At 42.5% G+C, this 18,837-nt stretch overlaps 1 protein-coding gene across 1 annotated transcript; it reads left to right on the plus strand.

The window, feature by feature from the left end:
* The first annotated feature begins 1,320 nt into the window (after positions 1-1,320).
* dlgap3 (discs, large (Drosophila) homolog-associated protein 3) lies at positions 1,321-12,045 on the plus strand. The gene is made up of 11 exons (XM_028398781.1): positions 1,321-2,415; positions 5,439-5,644; positions 6,258-6,360; positions 6,454-6,670; positions 7,887-8,413; positions 8,959-9,053; positions 9,986-10,205; positions 10,432-10,726; positions 10,804-10,895; positions 11,037-11,183; positions 11,737-12,045. The coding sequence occupies exons 1-11, from the start codon at positions 1,321-1,323 to the stop codon at positions 12,043-12,045; spliced, it is 3,306 nt and encodes a 1,101-aa protein (XP_028254582.1).
* The last annotated feature ends 6,792 nt before the right edge of the window (positions 12,046-18,837 follow it).

Here is an 18,837-nt window from a genome sequence, read left to right on the forward strand (position 1 = left end):
AGTTAATAGAGGATGTGATTGTAGCAGCAGCAATTAATGCCAGTCCAATAAAATACATGATTACCACATTTGGAGTGTAATCTCAGTTGTTATCCATGTGTAGAAAAGAAAGGCAATCCAAAGACAGCCTTTATCCTGTTTCCATTCTGTGTACTACAATCAGAGTGTGGTAATAAGGTTTACATTGTGCCACAGTCTTGTTGCAGCTTGGCAAGGAGTATGGATTTCATTTCCTGCATTTGTTTAGTGGAGAAGATCCCATCTTCTTCTGCACTTTGAGGCAACGGCTTTGTTTTTGCTTGGTTACCTGGATATTGTGTATTGTGTTATCGTTCAGTTGGTACTCAAACAGTGAAATTATGCTGTAATGGATTGCACAGACGTTTATGAATATGCTTGGATGCTTGCCACTGCTCTCTCTCTATCTCCTCTGCATTAAGGATGCAAGTGATCGATAAACACACTGTTTTCCTCAGCTGTAAATCAAGCGAATGCTCTGAGACTCCCTGCAGGCCTGGACGCAGAAAAAGACAGGCAACAAGGAGCACAGGGCTGATGAATAAAACGATAAACGGCAGAGAGGAGCCAGAGGTGCTAAAAGGGAGGGAGGTAGAAACAGAGAAGACACACTGAGAAAGAAAGGCTAATATTCTTGATTTATCAGCCCAGCAGCCGTTGAGATGAATGAGAAGAAGAAAGCTGTCTGGCTGCTTATTGCAGCCTGCAGGATGAATGCTCACTGTTACACTGTTTGTCTTTGGTTGGGTAAAAAATGAAGTGCAACATCAATAAAAATGTTAATCAGAAAAAAAAGGAAAAAAGAAACATTGTTTTCATTTTCAATTTATGGAACCACTTGATAGAAGGGAGAAAACAATCTGGACATCAATCAACCAAATCTATTTCTTTTTGTTGGGATTAATTTGCAAGTCATATCATGACTGGGACTCCACAATACCTCCACATTTGTGCCTCGCACAAGCATTTACAGTGCAAAAACTGTTTTTTCACATTGAAGTGCAAATCAAGTTCTTATTATGCGGATTTTGTGAGAAAGCTTGAATTTTCAGCTGCTACTGGCTGACTGGCAGCGATCAGCAACACTTCCCCATCATTTCATGGTTACTCTGCGTAATGAGGCAGTAAAATATCACTGATTGCAAGACTGAGCACTTGATTCAATTGAATATTTGTGTTTATAAATAGTGTGATCACAAAGCTTACATACGTATTTCTTTGCCTCCAGGTGATACCGGTACAGCCCTGTCACGCCCACAGCGCCCCCTTTCGGCCCGGACGGCCCACCACGCCCCGGCGCCTATGAAAGGGTACCATGTCAGCCGTAGCATGTCTCAGCATTCCTCCGGTGGTGGCGGAGGAGGCCCCTGCCACTGCACCCCTGAGGACTGTGACGGCCCGGGCAGAGATTACTACCAGGGTCACGGAGATGGCCACTACTATCCTTCGGGAGGGCCAGCTGAAGCTCTGGCGCTGGAAAGACACCACTCCCACTCTCACTCACACTCCCACAGTCACTCCGGAGGGGGAACCTTTCCCCGTTCCCACCCCAGCCAGCACCCACCCCTCCAGTCATTTGACTCTTGTGAAGAGTGTGTCTCCTCAGGCCATGGAGGAAAGATGCATCGCATCCCCCCAAACTTGATGGATCAGTTTGAGAAGCAGGTGCCCTTCCACCCTGATGGCTTCCACACACTGCAGTACCAGCGCAGTGCTAGTGGTGGTGCTGAGCAACGCAGCGAGAGCCCATCCCGCATTCGCCACCTGGTCAACTCTGTGCAGCGCCTCTTTGCCAAGTCTCATTCCCTGGAGGCACCAACCAAAAGGGAGTACAACGGCACGAGGGGAGGTGGGGACTACCGCGGGGAGAGAGGAGGAGGCCACAGGAGCGGAGGAGAGGAGAGCCAGTACTCAGGCCATCAGTCTCGTTCTACCAGGAGGAATAAGTCTCGAGAGCGTAGCAAGAGTGGAGACTCGAGGCATGAGTCAGGCAGACGCCATCGCAGCAGAACAGCAGGCTGGTGGAGCTCCGATGACAACCTGGACAGTGACAGCAGCTTCCTGGTCAGCGGGGGTAGACGGGGTTATCCCAGTGGACACGAGAGCCTGGATGCCGCTATTCAAGAACTCACCATGAAGAGGCCAAAGGAGCGAAGTGGTGGGCCTGGGTCTGGGGAGTGTCTGGCCTGTACCACAATGGCTCTGGCTGGAAATGAAGAAAGAGGGCACCATGGACACCATGGGCATCATGGGCACTCCCTAAAGAGAAGCACCTGGTCAGCCATGACCGTGAGTCAGGCCAGAGAGGTGTATCCTTCCACAAGGGGAGGAGGCTATGACAAAGCCCTGGTGCCCATTGAAAGCAAGATGAAGGAGAGGACCTTCCATTACCTGCAGGTGTGTGTATGCCTGCATATCAACAGATGTGCACTGTACATTTAAAAAGCATAGGTGACTTATTTTTCTTGGTGCTTCGCAGAAGTACTATTAAACAACATAATACTACAGTGCCCGGTGGATTTTGAAGATTAGGTTAGAGATATTCAAATCTACCCATTACCTGTCTTTCCAAAAGTCCAAGTCAGTCTTTCACTTACATACATCATACACAATCTTAAATACAATGCATTTAATTTACCTAGTGCCCAATCCCTGATTTTGTGTACAAACATGTTAAAATGAAAAAGCTAATGGTTGTTTCAGTGTATCTAAAAAGGCAGCTGAGCAGAGGGCTCTCACACACAAGATACACTTACAAACCTCCAGCTGTGTTGAGGTAGTCCTGCCATGCAGGCTGTGTTTCTACGGAAACAGCAGGTAGCCGCAGGAGTCCCTGGTGTTTTTCCAACTCTCATCCTTTTAGACACAGCTGAGGTCTGCTGATAGAAGAGACAAACAGAGCAGGGTCATGTGTTTTCAAAGGACAAAAAAAACCCCACAAAATTTGCCTCTGTGCTTTGGGCTAACATCACATTTACACCTCAGAACACAAGGCGAACTTCCTTGCTGCAGCTCTTTTCATATCCCTAGGTGTCACCAGCAGTTTTGGAAGGGAAACAGTGAATTTTGTGAGCAGAGCTAAAGAGCAGGCACCTTCCCTTAGCTTTATCACAAGGCTAGACCTCAGGACAAATAGCAGCAGTGAAGCCACAACTCCAAGCATGCTTTTGGTTCATTTTCACAACTCTCATAGTGCTTGTGGCCAGAGCAGGTAGCTTTTCACATTGAAACGGTTATAAAAAGTAAATGCTAGCTACTGTCCAACAAAAAAGCGAGATATTTGTCCACCCACACTTGATGTCAGCTACCTCATTAAGGCATTTGAATAAACCACTTCATTCATGATTATTCCTGTTAATAAGTAAGAGCACAGATGAATAAAGGCTGCTGTATCTTTTACAACAAAAAGGACATATAATTAAATATACGCTCTCTCTGACAAGTCCACACTGGGCTGCCACTCAAGTTTCCTGCAAACAACACAAGCAAAAATGAGTGAATCTTCACAAGTCTAGATTACAGTGAGCCGAGGCAAAAGGACATGTGCAAGGTTTTGTCCCACAGTGCCAACGCCAATCACAATGTGTGGCATCAGAACCTGCCACTCTCCATTTCTTAAGCCTCTCCATTCCCTTGGCCTGTTTGCCATAGATAAGAAATGATAAAAAAAGAGGATGTGGAGGAAAAGTGAAATGAAGACAAGCAAGGGGGAGAGAGAGACAAAGATTGAGGAGTGAGAAGAGTAAGGTAGAGGGATGCAGAGATAGGAAAGCAAGCTCAGGGATAGAAAAGAGATAAAGGTGGTGATGGTAGCCAAGGGGCAAAGTGAGGAGAGGAGTGAAAGAGCCGGATGAGGAAATGAGAGAGATAGTGAAAGGCCAGGGGGATCGGCAGATTAGGCTGAATCATCTTTTAAGTGATGACCTTAAAAACACACTCTCAGCTGGATGCCAAACCCCGGGGCCTTGACTCTGTGTGTGTGTGTGTGTGTGTGTCACTGTGTGTAGGTGTTCTCATTTGGTCACATGCTTGTATACGACCACACACCCTTACAGCATTTGCAGAAACTGGGAGACTGAGAGGGCCTTCAGCACAAGCTGCTGCTGTTACTTACTGTAGAATGGTGTAAACCTTTCATCATACTGAAAAAGAAGTGAGATCAGATGACTGACACAGGCATAAATTTCGTGTCGAACTGAGTGGTTCTCTACAATACTAGAGTTCCATGCACAAGGTTAATACGTGAATTTGTTCGTTATGATGCCAGTTCAAGCTGCACTTGTCAATATGTGAATGAGATCACACATAATCCAGATATAATTATCAGTTTCCATCAAAGCTTTTTAGCCGCTCATAGACCATTGTTTGTGCTAATTTTTGGAAATAATATTTCAACTGTCTTGTAAAGCTAACTCTAGTCACCCTCAACACTTCCATATATGTCCATAGTTCAGCCAGTTGATAGGAGCTAATGAGAGTGGCCAAAAACCATCTTTTCTCAATTTTACAATCCTGCATGTGGTTATATCTTGGGTTATTTTCCTGCTGAAAAAGTCCAACATAACAAAAACCACAAAAAGGATTCTGACAAAATTCTAGAGCCACAGTGTGAACTTGTTGTTGTGATGCTTAATTTTATTGTTTATTGTCTTCCTCTTTAGATTGTTGTCTGTGTTTCTGTGTGTGTGTGTGTGTGTGTGTCTGTTCATCTGTCCTCCGGCCCTCTTTTCATTTTTGTCACCTCTCCCACATTCTGTCTGCCATCCTCTCTGCTCATATACCTGCCTTCCTGTGTATCTGTTTATTTGGTCTCTCCGTCTCTCAGCTTCTAGCTTACACTGTTTTCCTTCTCTGTGTCAGTGTTTCTCCAGCTGTCAGAGTTTCTCTCTTTCTGTAAGTCCCTTTGTCCCGTTCTCTCTTTCTCTAGCATTGCCTCCCATGTATGCATCTGTGCATGTGTGAGTGTGTTTGTGAAGGTGCTCTCATCATGTGCATGAGCATGATTGAGCCATGTGGTGTGTTTGCTTTACACCCTTACACTGTGTGCACGTGTGCCAGAATTGTATGTCTGAATCACTGTCCTTCTGTTGGAGGTGTGAAATATTTTTCAATGATGAAATATATTTCTGTTTTGAGACTTTAATAACAGATATTGGGAGGAAACTGCCAACAGTGCAGTGAAAACATCTTCAATATCTTAATACTGATTACGTCCCTTAACACTTGGTGTAGAAGAGGAATGCTTACTTAAAAATGTTAACACATCTTAACCCATTCATAGACAATCCTACTAAAAGTTTGACCATGTGTCCACATGGTTGCTATACTTCTACTCACCACCTATATTTTCAGATCAATCTAAATTTATTATGTTTATTTTTGAATTTGTGATTGCCTGGTTAATTGTGAATGTGTCTTAGGTCCCTTCAGAAGACTGGGGAGGATATGGCGGTGGAACAGACGGCGGAGGGGAGATCCCATGCCGTCGGATGCGGAGTGGCAGTTACATCAAGGCCATGGGTGATGATGACAGCGCAGACTCAGACACTAGCCCCAAAGCTTCACCTAAGTCCACCCTGATCGCACAGAGGGATGCCTTCAGGCGATCAATCAGCATGGATCAAAGGTCCAGTGCCACAAAATTTGTACTTATCTGGTTTATATTTACAATACAATATGTTCCTCTAAGCTACAATATGACACAGCATGACTCATAAAATTCACAATTTAGTTTAGAATATTTGCGTACAAAAATTATAGTAAGCATAAAAGGATTTTTGCATGATGCTAGTTTACTGTTGCTCTGAAATATGCTTTTATTTTTGGCTACAGGTCCAGCACCTTTGATTTTACTGCTAAGGTCTAAACAACAAACGGGTAAAATTAGTATTACAGTATGTTGCAAATTCAGTCTGGTTAATATGTTTAAAATGTATTTTGCAAAGATTTTATCACGTGAGCACAGAGCACAGTTCAATGTCTATTGTCGATGTTTCTATATTGATCCATAGTCATATATTCAAGATGGTTTTAAATGAAATGAGCCAATTATAGTTCTAATTTGATGTTTTGCATTTCCCCCCCATTTGGCATGTTAATGCAGCATCAACATGAGACTGAATTTGAGTTGACCAAATGTTAAAAAATGTTCTTAATAATATAAAAACAAATGGTAAGTATTTTACAGCCACAACTCAACACCATGCAGCCAAGCATAATGCTCTTTATCTTTATTCCAGGTACTCATGCAAGCAGTGTACAGACTCCTACCCTAACAGCCGAACCACACCGAAAACCCACACCCGCTCCCGTAGTTACACCCGCTCTTTGACCAGCTCCCAGGTAACAGATATATGGAAATTACAGATGTGAAACGTAAAGTAATGACTATCATCCTCTCCAGTTTCATCTATCACCTTCCCTCTTGTCCTCCAGCTGGGAGACACATTGAACCGCCAGTTTGAGGCCGTGTGTGACACTATGTTTGGGGAGGTGGAATCCCAAGCCGTTGAGGCTCTGGATCTTCCAGGTGTGTTCCGCACTCGTAGCCACAGCTATGTACGCGCCATCCAGGCTGGATGTTCCCAGGACGACGACTGCCTTTCTGTCTTCTCCATGTCTGGCCCCCAGGGAAGCACCAAGGGTGGGGCCGGTGAGTTTTGGGGTTTAGGGTCTGGTGGGAGTGTTAAAAGGAATGTGTGGTTGCCTGTTATGTGGTGGCCACCTGGTGGAAGACGCAGTGGGCAAAGGAATTTTATGACAGCTTGTGCCTGTTCACCTTGACAAGAGCCAGTCTATGCATGCACACTCGTAAACTCTGCACTCTTTCTCTCTTTCAGCTGCATGAAATATATGTGCATCCGTTTTAATTTTTTTCTCTATTCTTCCACTCTCTAATGATCTCCACCGAAGCTCTCTCTGTTTGTGCATGTGTGCATGCTATAGGCATGCCGTGTTATTGTACATGCTCTTTGTTCTTTGTCTCTACCATCACACTCCTCTGTGTAATTGCAGGTTTCTCAGGCTCAGTAATAGGTACAGGAACACCTGTCTCCAGCTGCTTCTTGCGCACTTGTCTTTTGCTGTGTGTCTCTTCCTTGGGTGCTCTCATTTCTTTGTCTTTATTCTTGACAATGTTTGTTTTTTTCCAAGATAATTCTTTCCAATAATGCTTAGGCCTAATAAGCAGTGATTTCTGGTTGTGTGGCTGCTTGTACAGTGTTTGTACAGTAGAGCCACTTTAGTTGCTTGCAGGACTCTAATTTCTTAACAACCAGCAAATCCCTACTAAGATTTCCTAAAGCCTCTGTGAAGCGGTGCATCAACCGCAAACACACACGCACAGTGTACAAAGTCACACACCTACATACCTGTATATGCATAGGAGCTTATGGTTGGCACATTTTAACAGTGTCTATGCACAAGAAGCTGTGAGGAAAATCTGCACGTCTCCTTTTAATATTTCTCTCAGGATATTGCTTTATCGTCTTAAGAAGCAGAGTTAAGTTAGCTCAAGGGAAGAGGTTTTCTTTTCTCACTTTCTCTCACGTCTGTCTTTTCCACCACTTCGCTCCCTGCCTCACACTGAAATTCATATCAAAAAGCATTTTTTTAATAAAAAGAAATGCCGCTTTTGAGTTGCATTTATAAATCTTTCTGTCACATCTTGCATTAATATAATTTTTTTAAATGTTTTTTTCTGCTTCCTCTCCTCTCAATACTGATTCCTACTTTTTTACTAACTTTCCTATCACTATCATTTTCCTGTCAGTTTGTCCCTTTTGTAAGTATCCACTTATTACCCATTGTGCTCTTAACACCCCATTCTGCCTCTGTCTTCTTTTCCCCCTACTCTTCTGATGCTTCAGTCTTTCCTTATCGTAAAGGTGCTCCTCCCCCACTCCCACCTCGCATGTCAAAGTCTTCACTCTCAGTGCGAGCCCAAAGCAGCACAGAGTCCACCCAGGATGCCTACTTCCATAGCAGCGGAGGCTCTGGTCCTGGGCGCCCCAAGCAGCACAGCAACTCTGTGGACCTTGGTAGCTCTGACGGACCCTCGGGTCGCACCTCCAGAGGAGGCTACTACACAGCCAGTGGACCTGGACGTTCTCGACAGCACAGTAACTCTGCAGAGAGCCTAGATGGGGTCAGGGGTTCGAGGGAGCTCGTGCCCTACAGTGGGGGGCCAGGAGTTGGGGTGAGGGCCAAACACAGCAGCTCAGCTGACAGTCTGTTGGAGGGGCCACCAAGGCCAGCTAGGGAGAGGGACGGCAGGGTCGGTGGCAGCCTGGGAAAGTCGGTCTCTCTGCCTCAGAACAGCATAATTCTGAGTAAAGCAGGAGGGCAGGATGACGGACGTGGGGGCAGAAAGTGGAGGCCATCCATAGCCGTGCAGGTGAGAAAGCGCAGTGTTTTTTTATTCATGACAAACAATATCCAGTTTATTCAATATAAACTAAAAAGGCACAGTCAACAAATGGAAATTCAGCTTCAAGTCTAAGAGATAAAGAGTTTCAGAATACAATCCACTTATAAGTTATATGCTTCCTATCTGTGAGTTAGATGAGAAGACTGATGTGTGTCTGTTTTTGCTTCACTTAATAAAATGACAACAGGGAATGAGAGCTAGCTTGGCTCTGTAAACTGTAAGTTTACTATAAAACCATAAGCTTGTGTTTTAACTTGATTAGTACTACTGAACCAAACGGGCCTTTATCTCCACTAGGTCATTCATTCCCAGTTCAATTAAGGAGTACATGGTATTACATGATGCTATGAATGCTGGTTAGCATCCAAATTTCAGTAGATATCTCTGCAACACAATAAATAAAGTGCGTCAAATGTCAAAGCTGTTTTACACAGCTGCCTTTTTTGAGTTTTTGACTTTTCAACTGTATGTAACGTATATGTTACATCTACATGGCGATTCTTACACTACAGGTGGACAGCTCAGAGACTCTGTCAGACTCGGACGCAGAGGGCAAAGCACTTACAGAGGTCCACTCTATAGGAGTCCAAGTGGAAGATGACAAAAGGTAAAAAAAAGTTTAACTTGCAATGAAAGCAGTGAAAACTTGCCTAGGTATATTTTGCCTGGCATTTAGGTTACTTCATCATACATATAAACTTGCAAATTAAGATGCGTGTTTGTTTATTAGATGATTTATCTTTGTCCCCAAAATACGCAGCTTCATCAAGAACTTTTGGTGTCTGTACAGTAATTTATGTGAATAATTTTAATTTATGATTTGAAAGCCTTCATCTTCTTGGCGCCCGACAGTGCAGCCACCTATGGTTGATTTCTAGGCTAGATCCTATTATTTCATTTAACATTTCATCAGACATCACAGCTTGAACTCTGTAACACTCTGTTCAAAGAATGTCTTGTTTTTTCGCCATCAGGGAGTGTAACCATGACTACTGCAAATCATACACTCAACATGACTTTCACACGTGTCTCAGCCCTTCTCCTAATTATATCCAGCATTGCTTACGGGTCAGATTTGCATGCATGCATGGCAGGCAGGCATTTACAGCATCACACACTCCCAAACCTTGAGCAGTGTGTGATCATCCACCTGTTAACGATGTCCCCCACCTCCTGCAATCAGCAAGGATAACAGTGTGACATCAGAGGGTGGAAGAGAACAGGAGGCCAGTAATGGAAATCTGAGTCACACCTCACAGCTCATCACACAGCAAAGAAGGATGTGGGGAGGTGGGGGTATAAACTTGTAATAAGAGTAAACATTCATCACTGAGCCCACTGACATGACATTTGCACACACTGGTGCGTCATATGCCAGAGGATTTAGCTGGACGTATCACAAGCAGTGAGTAGTAGTGACTGCAGTGACAGCACGAATAGGAATGTGCAATCATAAAAATAAAAAAAAAATTGAGATGGGCTTGTGCATGCGATATGTGACTGGATTGCTCAGGGCCATTGTGACTCCCTGTCTTGCAGACGGGCTCGTTTCAAGCGCTCAAACAGCGTGACGGCGAGCGTGCAGGCCGACCTGGACCCTGAGGGTTTTCCAGGGCTCAGCATCGCTGTGCCAACACAGGACAAGAGTCTGCAGTTTGGCTGCTCTTTTCAAAGGCACTCATCGGAGCCCGAGTCTGCAAGCCAGTACACAGAGTGCCACCGCACTGTCCACACACAGGGACAGTGGGCATATAGAGAGGTATGTCATCGTTATTATTACACAATACTACCAGAGACAGCTAAAGGCATTTAGAGGCTGGTTTTCACTAAACTTGCTGGCTTAATTCTATTATACTATGAAAAAAACCCATGATTATGGCACCAGTGCTACACCACACAGATGTATTGTAAATGATCAGCAAGATCAGTTGGTGGATAGATGGATGGTACAAATACATCAGAAGTTTTCTCTTCTGACATTCTAGGACTTTATCCAGAGTGGCTACACTACTGAGACCTGCCAAGCAGACTCACGGCTGCACCAGCACACGCACTTGCCTCCACGTTCCCACTCTCCTCTGCCCATCACCTCCGAGCGAGCCTGGGCAGGCACACCATCCTTAGAGGGGCCCAGGAGCCTGCCCGACTCAGGCCGAGCTTCACCCTGCATGAGGGATGGAGAGTTCTTCTTACGCCTACTGCAGACTGAGGTGGAGAGGATGGAGGGCTGGTGCCAGAACATGGAGAGAGAGGCAGAAGAAAATGAACTTCCAGAGGAAAGTGAGTAAGAAGATCGAAGATGACCTTTGAGTGATCTTAGAATTTCTAAAACTGCTCATTTCCAATTTTGCTTGTAGTTCTTGAGCTGATTCGAAATGCAGTCGGCAGTGCCCAGATGCTCATGTCCCAGAAAGTCCAGCAGTTCTTCCGCCTCTGCCAGCAAAGTGTGGTGAGCATGTGTGATTGCATGTGATGACAACACACATTACACATGGAGCATAGTTTTACTGAGATTCTGGCTGTGGCACAAAACAGCTGCAAACACTCCACTGGAGAAATTGATCTCATGTCATTGATCTCTCCCACCCAGGACCCATCAGCCTACCCCCAGCCCACATCTCAGGACCTGGCAGGCTTCTGGGACCTGCTCCAGCTCAACATAGAGGATGTGAGGGTGAAGTTCCAGGACCTGCAAAGGATCAAGGACTCTGGCTGGAGGCTCCCACCAGAAAAGAAGGTGAGAGACCAAGGGGTTCAAACAACCCTGGTTTCTCTGCAGCACTCTTCTAGAGCTAAGATGGCAGTGTGCAGAAGAGTAGCACAGATGGTTGTTCCGTCCAAGCCTTTGCAGTCTGTGAAAATACACAACAGCAAAAGGAACTAGGAAGCCCACAAGACTGGAGTCAAGTGTTTGTAATTTTTTTTTGCACTTAATGCAGTGAATCAGGAAAAAGGAAAATACTTGTGTGTATAGACGTTAGACGGTCTCAATTATCGACATGATTCCCAACAACAAACTTAACACTTATTTGTCTTTTCTTCTTTTTTCTATTTGTTACCTTTGTTTACATTTTTCCCATTTCATTTCCTTGTACATCTCCCAATGCCAATGCATGCTGGGATGTTTTGGATTTTTTCATTTTGCACTTATTCTCATTCTCTTTGTACCCCCAACCTCTCCACTTTTTATGCATGGGTTCCCTTTTGTTTACAACCATTTTTCCCCCACCACCCAACATGATAAATCCACTGTCCATTTTCGTCTTAACGTCTCACCATCATTGGGCCAGGAGGACAAGAAGCTTCCTCCCCCCTTACCAAAGAAGCCAGCAGGTGGGGTGAGCGGCAGTCTCCGGGCAGATAGCATTGGTGATGCTGGAGTTGGAGGAGGTGGAGCAGGGAGCCTGGTGGTGCCTCGTGTGGGAGGGCACACCCTACCAATCAGGGAGAAGTCCCTGGATCTGGGGGACCGTCAGAGGACAGAAGCAAGGAGAAGGCTGTTGCAGACCAAGCGTACTGCCTCCTTCAGGCAGAACTCAGCCACAGAGAGTGCTGATAGCATCGAGATCTACATCCCCGAAGCGCAGACTCGACTGTGAACACGAGGCTGAGGTGTCTCCCTTCCACCTCCTCTCTTAGCGTGCACCATTCTCAGTCTCTCTGAACCAAGCTTTGGATCCTCTGGCTGTTTATTTGCTACTCCCCTCCGCATTATCGTACTCATCGTACTCAAAAAAGCAATGACAGCCATTTTAGTGTCTTGAAATTTCACTGACAAAGAGGCCTCGACCTGAACTGGTAGCTAGCAGCTGAGTTGCAGACATTTTTAAGTCTATATTATAAAGATTTTTGGCCTACAACAAACAAGAAATAGTCCACTTTTTTGAGAGCAGGTTCACGCAGTAGTAGCATGCCTGTGCGTGTTCACCTAGCACATCTCCATCACTGAAAATAAAGGGCTTATAACAGGCACAAGACCTCTGACAGAATCTCCTGTGTGGATACCATTTGCAGCAGTCAGCTCCCTATTTGTGGGGGTCCTGAAACATGACTAAGTCACTTCCATACTCTTCACTGATGCTACCATTAAACATGGATGGATTCCTCAGCCTCAGTTTAATTGCCCTTAAAGTCAGATTGTTGGCGAACCCCAAAGAACATCCTCCAACTAATCAGCCAACTAAAGCTGGCACCTTACACCCAGGTGTCATATGTCCACGCAGTCAAATAATATAAAACTATTTTTACATATTTCCTTCCTCACGTCTCTGTGTCTACCGTTGGCATTCAGCAGTGAGGCTGTTTGAATGAGCAAGTGCTATTTGTACATAGAGGGCACACTCATGTTTGCCAAAAGGAGCTCTTTGCAGTGTAGCATCACAGCCTTGATAGCATCACTAAGACAAAACACAAACAAAAAATATAGCCAATTGTTTCTTACATAGTCTCTCTGAAGTGTTCAGGGGATGGGTTTCTGGGAGTTTTTAGGGAAATTATATTCTAGGAGGTTTTTCCAGGACTTCACTGAGGAAGCCCCCCTTTACACTGTGAGACTATAACACCACCAAGTGGTCAAATGAGGACCCAAACTAACTCTAACAGTGGTCTGTTGAGAGTTGTATCCACCTCAGTCAGAAATTAACAGGCAGTCTGACAAAGCAGCCATGAAAGAAGATCTTTATTACTTTATTTCACTTCTTTCCCTTGACATGCGGTGTTTTTTAACTTCTCTTGAAATATTATGTGAGCGGATTTCCCCATGATTTTTTCCCCTCCTAAGTGAGGCACATGATCACAAGATCATAGGAGATCTGCCCAAAGTCTTCATCAGCATCTAATCACTTAACTTAAAGTCCTTCCAGTTTCACACAGCACTGATTAAAAGGAATGAAAAGGAGTCACTTTTAACAAGCTGTTATTTATGCTGAAATGAAGTTACACTTAAATTTAATATGCGATATATGTTCTTTTACCTTTATTGACACCCTGAAATCATATTATCTGTTTTTTTCATTCTAAAAATAGTAGCATGATTTTGATTTTGAAAGGGTCTAATTAATTTAATTTACAAATTAACATCAGAGCAGATATTTGTAATTTATGTATTTTGTATGGATATTGCTCAAAGGCTTACGTGTAAATGCACTGAAATATGAGGCCAGTGATTACTAAAATCCAAATCTGCCATTTTGAAGTAGGACAAAACAGAAGTCTTTAAGCATGACCTGTTTATTTTTTCTTTTCTAACATTTAGATGGAACATGTTGGCAAAATGGGATATTTTAAGGGGAGATGTATATTTTATAATATAATCTACATTTCTAGATGAGTAGAGATTATTGAGTACAGTATATGTACAAAGAAACATATATCAAATGTGAAATACTACAGTATTATTATCATAGATTATAGCATTGTGTGAGCTGTGTGGCATATCCAGACTCAGTACATGTGAAATTTCAAACAAGTACTCTTATCTTCAGTTTGTGAGTCAGGTTCACAGGGTATAACTGGCAAGAGTGTTAATTGCCAAGTATGATCCTCCTTAGGCCTACTATCTGTCCGTGGTTCTAACAACATATACTGCTGTATACCCCCCCTTCCCTGTATTTCCTCTTTAGAACCAACTACATGTGCCTAACCAGCTATATGTGGAGGTTTCCTTTGAACACAGTTTACAGTATATATCTATATAGAAAGATATGTAAATAGAAAAGTATCAATCTGCAGAGAATATTGTTACAGAAAATGTTTTTTATTGTTCTCACATGGCATCCTTTATCTCCCTCACCATTCACTTGCAACACACATATGGCACATTTTGTTGTTATTAACACTGCATGTTTTACGACTGCCTCCTTTAAAAAAATTTAGCTCATTTTTGACTGATAAAAGGAAAGCAAATTTTGTAGCCTACAAGCCTTTTTGGTTGCTTGGTTTGTTTTTGTTTTTTTGGAGATTGATAGAATTTTACAATGTAGAACCACCTCTTTGTACAAAGATTATATCAGAGGATGATGCTACTGGTATTCTGGAAACAGAAATCAATGTTTTCAGATCAATTGAACAACCTCCATGTCAAAAAGAAGCTGCCCCAGCAATTAAAGCAGAGGGCACACACCATGTTTAATTCATTTGCAGCATCATGGGTTGCAGCACAGCCTTTTGTCCCATAGTCCTTTCTCCAACTTGACAACATCTCAGTGGTGTTTGACGCTGACCTCGTCAATCAAAGCACAAAGACCTGCTTTAATACTGTTACTCCACTGTGAAGGACTCTTGACTCCACCCTCACAATCCTCAAACCTACAAGCGGAGGGATGGAAAGGTCTTTCTATTACGAGTCGGCCTTGAGGGACACCAGGAATCGAAGAGGCTTTGCTGGATATTTATCCGCAGTAGCAACTACTACTTTTTCAGTTTCCTTTGGCTGACTTTCTCCTTTATACTTTTCTTTTGTATCACAAGTTGAGGTGTTAGCCAGCCACCTTGCCTTGAGACAGGTCCATTGCAAACACACTTTTTGGTGGTTGTGAATTTTCATGTTTTTTTTTTTCTTTCCAGTATCCATTGTTCTGTATCTGCACAAGTATAAACCCAGCACCTGGGTGTGTAGTTGTACAAACTTGATCTGACTACTATACAAACCCTTTCACCTCTTGCTATAAGTGCAAAAACCCCACATGGACAGCCAGACAGACAAGCCAACTATGAGTACCTCAGTTTCTAGCAGCAGTGTCTCCAACCCCGATCCAAACCTCTGTCCTCAGGGGATACTCTACAACTCACACAACAGACAGACCCTGACAGGTACAGGGCCAGATCCGTCCTGCAGGAATGTTGTCCATACTCTTTGACAGAGAGATGGAGAAATCAATTGTTGTTCGAGCCCCCATTTTTTTGATGCAGGTGGTTAAAGCAACAGCTCAATTGTAGCCGATGTGTGTGTATGTGTGTGTGTGTGTGTGTGTGTGTGCGTGCTGCATATGGTTTATCTGCAACAAACTGGAATCATGTAGTAGGTGTAGCAGATTGGAGTTTTAATTTGACATTTCTGTGAGGCAGAGCTGCTCTGGAAGCTGAAGTTATAAATCAACAAATTACACCTGAGTAGAACAAGTTAAGCATCTATATTGCTCTGAGCCTGTGCTTGTCTTGTTCCATTATTTCCAGCAATAAATGGAACTGATATACTGTTACTGTGTCACTGAGCCACAATCAAAAATGCAGCACTCTAAACTCCCATTTGTTTGACTTCAGGGCTCTAGAAGAACTTTTTGCAATGGTGCACCAGCACAAAAGTTAGGTGCACTGCATCAAACACCGCAGTTTACTGTCCATATATTTTCATAGGGCCGTAGCCAGAGTTTTAGAAATATTGAGGTCCATAAATTGACCTCCATTACAGGAAATATGAATGGGCTAAAATAATCACATATCATCCTAAAGCAAATGTGGACCACGTTTAATGAACACAATTAAAATAAAAACATATAAAATGTACTCATAGTACTTATACAAATTATAGGCAAACTATGGGCAGAATGTCAATAAGTCTGCATGTCAGAATGAAGATTTGGAGTTAATACAGCATTCTTTATTTCCCTGTTTGCTTTCTCTCTCTGTATTTTCTGGCTGTTGCTCCTCACTTATCTCATCTGCCAATGTGTTTTAAAAAATTATTAAAATTATATAAACCTTTATTTAATATTTGTGATTGAGATTTATATTTTGTTTTCTTCGACACAACATGTTTCATATATATAGTATTCTCTTCTCTCATCTTCCTCGCCTTCTCTTCACTATCTCTGATTGGTTTAGCCACAATATGGGCTGTTATTGAACCACTGGGAGACTTTAAGAGTCGCAGAGAATTTTTTTTTCCTCTCAAATGGCTGGTTGCACTCTAGAGCCCTGGACTTGACTCCATTAATTACATCATCTCCTTGCACCCTCTTCTTTTACAGTGGTTTAATTGCACCTAATTGCATCTGGATTTTCATGGCAAGAAATTCATCTAAAATTGAAGCGTAAATACGCTGGAATACATACATTTAGTTTTTATATGAATTGCCAGGAAAATAATTACTAACAGTATGAATGGATATTGCTGAAAGGCACCATATCATGCACAGTGTGAATTAATTATCACTGTAAGAATTAACTTTTAAGTACTTTGACCAAACTTTTTTTATATATTCTCCTCTGAGGCTTCCTTTACAGCTCAAACACAAGCAGATGTTTAACTGAAACTCCAATGTGCCTTTAGCACTGAGGTAATTTGTGTGTGTGTGTGTGGTGGGGGTGGGGTAGTGCTGCTTTACAGTACAAACACAGCTAACCATGCGGATCAGAGACAACTGAGCAATTACTGTGTAATTAATGAAGAAAAATGAAACCCTGCCACCATCACGTTTACAAAACTGTAAATACCTGTTACCAATGGACATTGCTCTTCTCAATATTACATATATTGTTATTACAATATGATTATTATTAGTATGATTATTGTCATTAAAAGGATTCATTATTGCCATCACTTTCATTATTATAAATGGTGTTGTTGATTATAGTTATGGGTAAACAATGTTCAGTATTCAAGGGCAAGTCTTGTGTACAATGATGAAAAAACACATAGTTTAATCAATAATGAAAGGTTCAATAAATCGCTGCTACTAAGGAGATGGAGTAGAGGAAAAGTAATCTGACTCTAACTCTGGGAAAACATTTTTCTCTGGGATCAATGATGGACACTCCCACAAAGAGTGAGAGATCACCAAAAGAGGATAGTATGAACAGATGGAGTGAATGAAAGATCCTTCTGTGTGCTTTTATTCCACTCTGAACTTTTAGTGCTGCCAGAGGAGGAAAATCAACATGGACATCGAACTGATACAGATGCTCCACTCTATGTGATCTTCCCTCTAATGTAGCAAAAACAAAACAGCCCCTCCTTCTGTACTCTCTTCCTCTCTTTCACTTCTTTGTACTTCTCACCATGATTTTTAATCAGACGGGTTTATTAGAGCAAGATTTTCTGTCTCTAAGCTCAGCTTTATTCTTCGTTTCCTTTCTTTCTTTTTTTTACATATTTGATTCAGTGCCAACACAGCATTCAAACATTAAATGCTTTTTTCCCTCTTATAAACAGACTGGACCATATAGCAATAGAGATGCCATTAGATATGAACTTTCATGATGCCACTACTGGAAACACAAGATGCATGAGGTACACAATGGTGAGGTGGATGCAGTGTGTGTATCATGCTGGACAACACATCAGAGGTTGTTGCACAGTGTAAATCATGATTTTGTTTGTTGTGCTGTGGTCATCACTGCTTTGTACATACATAATTTATTTATTGATCTCGTAGGTTTTATGGATCTAGATGTGTCAAAAGGAGCACGTCTGATAGCGCTGAAGCCCAGAGAGATGGCACACTGTGACGTGGTTTACCCCAACACAGAATGTAACACTGTCAACATTTTCTAATGGCTAATATTATTACTATTAATATGATTATTATAAAGCTATTTTAGCGAGTTAAAAGATGGGGGCTGCGTCTCATTTGTCTTTGTTCTGTGCTCTCTCTTTTACATAACAACAATACTAATCAATTCATTTCAGTTCCCAGAAAAAAAAAACACCTGAGGTCAATGTAATCTGTTTTTCAATTTAGTGGAAACATTCATTTCAAGCAGAGTAGTTTACACACACTTAAAAATCCTCATTACAATCAGCTCAGCTGTGCTCAGGTGTATGTGGGGCCTACTTCACAACAACTTAGCAGTTTGCATACTAGCTAACTTCATATAGACGTCACGTACTATACATGGTTAGAAAGCTTAGATTCTCCACAATCCAACCAGTGAGTTCATTTTATGTACACAATGAGCGCCAAAGCATAATTAACTAAATTTTACCAGCATGCTACATCATAAAGAAGAAAACGCAAAGGTGCTTCCTTACCTTTTAAGTGGTCTTTAAGTCCAACAACATATCCAGTCGAAGATGACTCATATTCCTGTTTGTTCGAACGACTCCACTGATTAAAACCACCACATATATACCCATAAAAATAGTCTATATTGAGAAAATATGCATATGAAGTACTTTTTTCATCTTCTGCAAAAAAGAAGACCATTACTGTTGTCGGCGCCATTTTTTTTGTTTCTGCCGGTTGTTGCTCGTTTAATTTACTTTGCTTTCAAAAAAGAAATGTCCCCATACTTTACTGTATAGATTTAAAGCCAGGACAGCACTTTTAATATAACAAGCGCTTCCTGTATGGACGACCAACGCGTCTCCCCACCAGTGCTACTAACAGCTAGCCTCACATCACACACAACAACACAGGGGGCGCTAACTGGAGCTTCTTTTAGCGTCATCA

The sequence above is a fragment of the Parambassis ranga genome, chromosome 2 (genome assembly GCF_900634625.1).
Source record: "Parambassis ranga chromosome 2, fParRan2.1, whole genome shotgun sequence".
Classification (NCBI taxonomy): domain Eukaryota; kingdom Metazoa; phylum Chordata; class Actinopteri; family Ambassidae; genus Parambassis; species Parambassis ranga.